This window comes from Terrapene carolina, unplaced genomic scaffold (genome assembly GCF_002925995.2).
Source record: "Terrapene carolina triunguis isolate 2854851 unplaced genomic scaffold, T_m_triunguis-2.0 Scaffold58, whole genome shotgun sequence".
NCBI classification, from domain to species: Eukaryota; Metazoa; Chordata; order Testudines; family Emydidae; genus Terrapene; species Terrapene triunguis.
Window position 1 is genome coordinate 73486155 of NW_020664409.1, and position 4908 is coordinate 73491062.

A 4908-nucleotide genomic window follows, 5' to 3' on the forward strand; every position below is an offset into this window, starting at 1 on the left:
CGCGGCAGGTTCGGCCGATCGCAGCCCCCACTGGCCGCGGTTCGCCGTCCCAGGCCAATGGGGGCAGCGGGAAGCGGCACGGGCGAGCGATGTGCTGGCCGCAGCTTCTCGCCGCCCCCATTGGCCAGGGACAGCGAACCGCGGCTAGTGGGGGCCGCGATCGGCCAAACCTGCTGCGTCAGCAGGTAAATAAAACTGGCTCGGCCCGCCAGGGTGCTTACCCTGGCGAGCCGCGTGCCAAACGTTGCCGATCCCTGCACTATACTAATGAGAGAGCTGTTATACCTTATGTATATATTTTAGTATGTAATCATCTAAGCAAGCTTTGCTGGTTTCCATCTGGTGTTCTTGTTTTGACAACATCAGTACACTAACTAGGTTTTATACTTCTTGTCTTGTTGAGAAAACACTCTTTATAGCCAAAATAACCTAGAAGTTTTAAGAGATGTGTTACACCCATATGATGTGTTTTACCTGTGTTATGTTGGCAAAAGATGCTGTACTATATAAGATCTGTTCTAGATGTACTAGACCAGTGGCTCTCAAACTTTTTTACTGGTGACCCCTTTCACATAGCAAGCCTCTGAGTGCGACCCCCTTTATAAATTAAAAACACTTTTTTATATATTTAACACCATTATAAATGCTGGAGGCAAAGTAGGATTTGGGGTGGAAGTTGACAGCTCGCGACTCTCCCATGTAATAACCTCGTGACCCCCTGAGGGGTCCTGACCCCCAGTTTGAGAACCCCTGTACTAGACCTACAAATATTTGGAAACCATCATGTTGATTTTTAAGCTGTCCCTGCAAAGCATTGTATGGACAGCTGGTAGCACCTTCTATATTTAGGTTGCTTAGGGCTTTCTATTCTAAGATTCTTGTGACCTCTTTTTAAGATACTTTAACGACTATGTTGTTCGGAGCATGTCTCTAAAATTTTGCATGAGGAAAGCCCCTGGGTTAGAGAAGTGCCTTTTCTTTATCCTGTGACATTCTGTTCAGGTTTTGCTGAGATACAAACTGAAAATCACCATTTCTCTTGTCAAGTATCAGAGGGGTAGCCGTGTTAGTCTGGATCTGTAAAAAGCAACAGAGTCCTATGGCACCTTTAAGACTAACAGATGTATTGGAGCATAAGCTTTCGTGGGTGAATACCCACTTCCTCAGACGCATTGCTCATAAAATTTTTGGCAGCATTTCAAAATAATATGTGAATATGAACATTCTAAAACCAGGACCATGTCACCAAAGCAGCAACAGTGGGCGCGGTACTGGGAATGCCTGAGAGCTGCTAGGGCAGCTGTAGTGGTGGGAGGACAGAGCCTGGCCGAGCTTAGTTTGACTGATTTACCATGTGGTTTTGGGCAAGTCGCTTTGATTCTCAGTGTCAGTTTCAGGATTTGTACATTATAGGTAACAATACATATATGACCGGGGTGCAGTGAAGATTAATATTTTGAAGATATGGCTTCATAACCATATGCTATATTACAAAACTAGCCTATCTGAAAATATGTGGGCTTTTAGAAGAAGAAATTATAGGAGGCAAATATATATTTAATTATTTTATTTTCTTCTAGGAACTTGAACGAGAGATTACATTTCAGGGTGACAGTGCCATTTATTACTCATTTTATAAAGAACTGCTAAAGGCTCCTTCCTTTGAAAGAGGTATGACAAACATTTATTCTAGTCACTTCTATATAGGTTTTTATACTGTGCTTATCACCAGAATATCTGAGTTCCTTCCAGTAGTACATTAAGCAACATGACAACACATGTATCATGTGTTGTTTGTTTTCTCATCCTCTTCCCAAAGGGAGATGCATGTGCAGTGAAGAGTCTTGTTTCAGTAGTGGTGTTGTCGGAGGAGCATAGTTTTTGAGCATGTTCTTCGTTCTGTAACTTTAAACAATCTTTTAGATTAGTTTACAGTTATTTATTAACTTTGAAAAGTCCTTTTTCCCCTTTGAGACAGTCAAACACTCTTGTAGATTAAGAAAGTTGGTTTTAGACTCCTATATAGGTATAAGGGTCAGAATCATGCTGACCGAACACTTTCAGATCTTTGCAAAAAAATAATAAACTCTCATCTACTCTATGGATTCCTTTGAGCTACCTTAGTTCGCTAATGGTGTTAATTGAAATGAATCTTATTCTGACACTGAACTGTATGTATATAAATTCTGATTTCCATTTGTGAAGTTGCTGCCCTGTCTTCTGGAATTTATGCATGCATGTTTGTTTATTTATAAATATACATACCGCTTTTTTAAAGATGTGGATGATCTTTAATTTCTCAGTGGCTTTTCCCTTTCTGATTTTCATGTTAACCTCAAAATGTGATTAAGAAAGTATACACCAAATTCCATTGTCTGGGAAGGGATAAATTGCATCAAATGAACAGTTTTAAAAATCATGCTGTATATTAGGAACTGAATAGACTAAGCTTTAGGCAATGAACTTGGACTCTAAATTTAAAGGCTAGCTCAACTAATGTTTATAAATGGAAATAACTTAATGCTGACTTCCTCAAAATAATCAGGGTGAGGTTGCATCTAGCACAGTCCTTTCTTCTTCTTTTTAAATTATGTGTGGGTGTATCAGTCAGTAGTCTTAATAGTCTGATCTACTGCCATCCTGCTTTTACACTAATATTACTGTTGTTGTTCCTACAAGCAGGATAACTGATTTTAGAAAAAATCTTTTCTGCCTTCAGGTGTTTATGAGCTGACACACAACAATAAAACTGTATCGCTGAGGACTATAAATGCAGTGCAGCAAATGACATTGTATCCAGAGTTGATTGCCAGTGTTTTATATCAAGCATCTGGTAGCGAAGTATGTGTACCTCTTCGGCTTTGCTTTTATTTTTACAGTATGATAGGGGTATGAAGTTTTGTTTGCTATGTGTGTTGAAAGGATGTGGTCTGAGCATAACACTGGGATCCAGGGTCTCCTGAGCTCTAATCCAGTCTCTGACAGGCTCTCTGGGCTTGTCTATGCTAGACTTCTTTACTTAGTGCTGTTTGTTCTTTACATTTGTAGCCTGTTTCAAAAGTGTGGGGAATGTCTACGCTAGCCTTTACATATGTTAACCCCTTGAGTTAATTGATAGTCAATTTGTATGTCTGCAGAAGTTTATTGTAGACATATCCCACGTGACCTTGGGCAAATCACAATTTAGTAAGTCAGGCTTACTTCACAAAGGGAGGATTAAATAATGTTTTGGAAAGGACTTTGAAATCTAAATCTACCATACTGATTTAAATTGTTTCTGCAATAAAAGCTAGAAGGCCCTGCACAGTCTAGCCAGCTTCTGTTTTGAGCAGGTCTACACTTGAAAGTTTTATCATCATAACTGTTGGTTGGAGGGTGGTTTTTTTTCCATTCAGTAACACATCTAATGTAGATACAGCTATACGGTTTAGAAGTGCCTTATACCAATATAGCTTATTTTGGTTCCCAAACTGGAACAAAGTATACTGGTATAAGCACTTTTATACTGATATAACTGCGGCCTGGTCAACAGTACAAATGCTTTGCCAGTATAGCTATACCAGACAAGCCCCCTAGTGTAGACACAGCTTATGCCTGCAGAAGGTGTTTTTCTGTTGGCATAGTAACATCACACCTCCCCGAATATTTCGTGGACAGAAGTTCTCTTCTTTCAACATTGCTGCATCTGCATTGGGGTTTTGCTGGCATAGCTATGTTGGCTAGGGGCTGTGGGTTTTTTCACATCCCTGACCAAAATAGCTATGTTGACAAAACTTTGTAGTGTAGACCTGGCCTCCCTCTATGCTTTTTGGGGGGGGCATGGGGAGAGGTTAATCAGTATAGGTAAAGTGGCAAAATATTTACACTTAGAAAAGTCCTTTGTCTCTTTCCAAAGTTCCTCCTTTAAACTCTCTCCCTTCAAGAGGCCTATATACTTAAAATCTCACTGCAGTAAGGTGTTATCAAACCTGATCAGTGGGTAATCCTCACTATTAATACAAACCCCAGATCATAGCACAAAGATGTGTGCTAAACTCTGATGTTAATTCACTCTGTTTTGTACACACACACACACACACTCTATCCCGGAGCATTTTTATGTTGTATACTTAAAACATAAGCTCTTATGATAGGGAGCATATTTTATCTGTCTGTAAAGTATCTAGCACCCTGTTAGCAGTATATAGTCATAATTTACAATTTCAGCTTAGTTGCTACTATGTGTCTTTACTTTTATTTGTAATTTCAGGAGGTTATCGAGCCAGTGTATTTCTACATTGGTATAGTTTTTGGACTGCAGGGAATTTATATGGCTGCATTATTTGTAACCAGTTGGGTTATGAGTGGGACTTGGTTGGCAGGAATGCTGACCGTAGCATGGTTCATTATTAACAGGTAAGAAAAACACCTTTTATGTAATCTAGTTTGTCAGTAAGGCATTTTAAAAATATTGGTAGAGCTGGTCAGAACATTTTTGTTGAAACATTTTTTTAAAATGTTATTTCATTGAAGCTGAAACGTTTTATGGAGATATATCAATTTCAAAGTTTTTGATGGGAAGGTTTTTGAAGTCCAAGATGGATTCCCTGGTCACAGAGTGAGAGAGAGCAGATTTTTCAACAAAATTCCATTTGGCAAAAACATTTAAAAGGTTTTGTTTTTGTTCCAGTGTGGAAGGAAAACAAATGTCAAAACCTTGACAATTGCCATGAAATGGAAATCTCATGCTCTGGCCAGCTCTAACTGTTTTGGTTGTGATTCTCTTGCCTTGAACTTCATGCCTTTTGCATGACTTCAAAGCCTCTTGGCTTTCTGAATCTGCTTTCTGTAGCAAAGTAGAATCTCTCTTATCTAGAAGACCCTGTTATCCAAATTTGTTGTTTAATGTGTCACTTACCTGAAAACTCC

At 39.3% G+C, this 4908-nt stretch overlaps 1 protein-coding gene across 1 annotated transcript in view; it reads left to right on the top strand.

Annotated features, from left to right (window-relative positions):
* DPY19L4 (dpy-19 like 4) overlaps nt 1–4908 on the top strand; it is a 43460-nt gene that overhangs the window by 7622 nt on the left and 30930 nt on the right. Inside the window, exons 4-6 of the mRNA XM_026659854.1 lie at nt 1581–1671; nt 2720–2841; nt 4250–4395. Of these exons, the coding sequence (XP_026515639.1) occupies nt 1581–1671; nt 2720–2841; nt 4250–4395 (359 nt within the window). The remainder of the gene's footprint in view (nt 1–1580; nt 1672–2719; nt 2842–4249; nt 4396–4908) is intronic.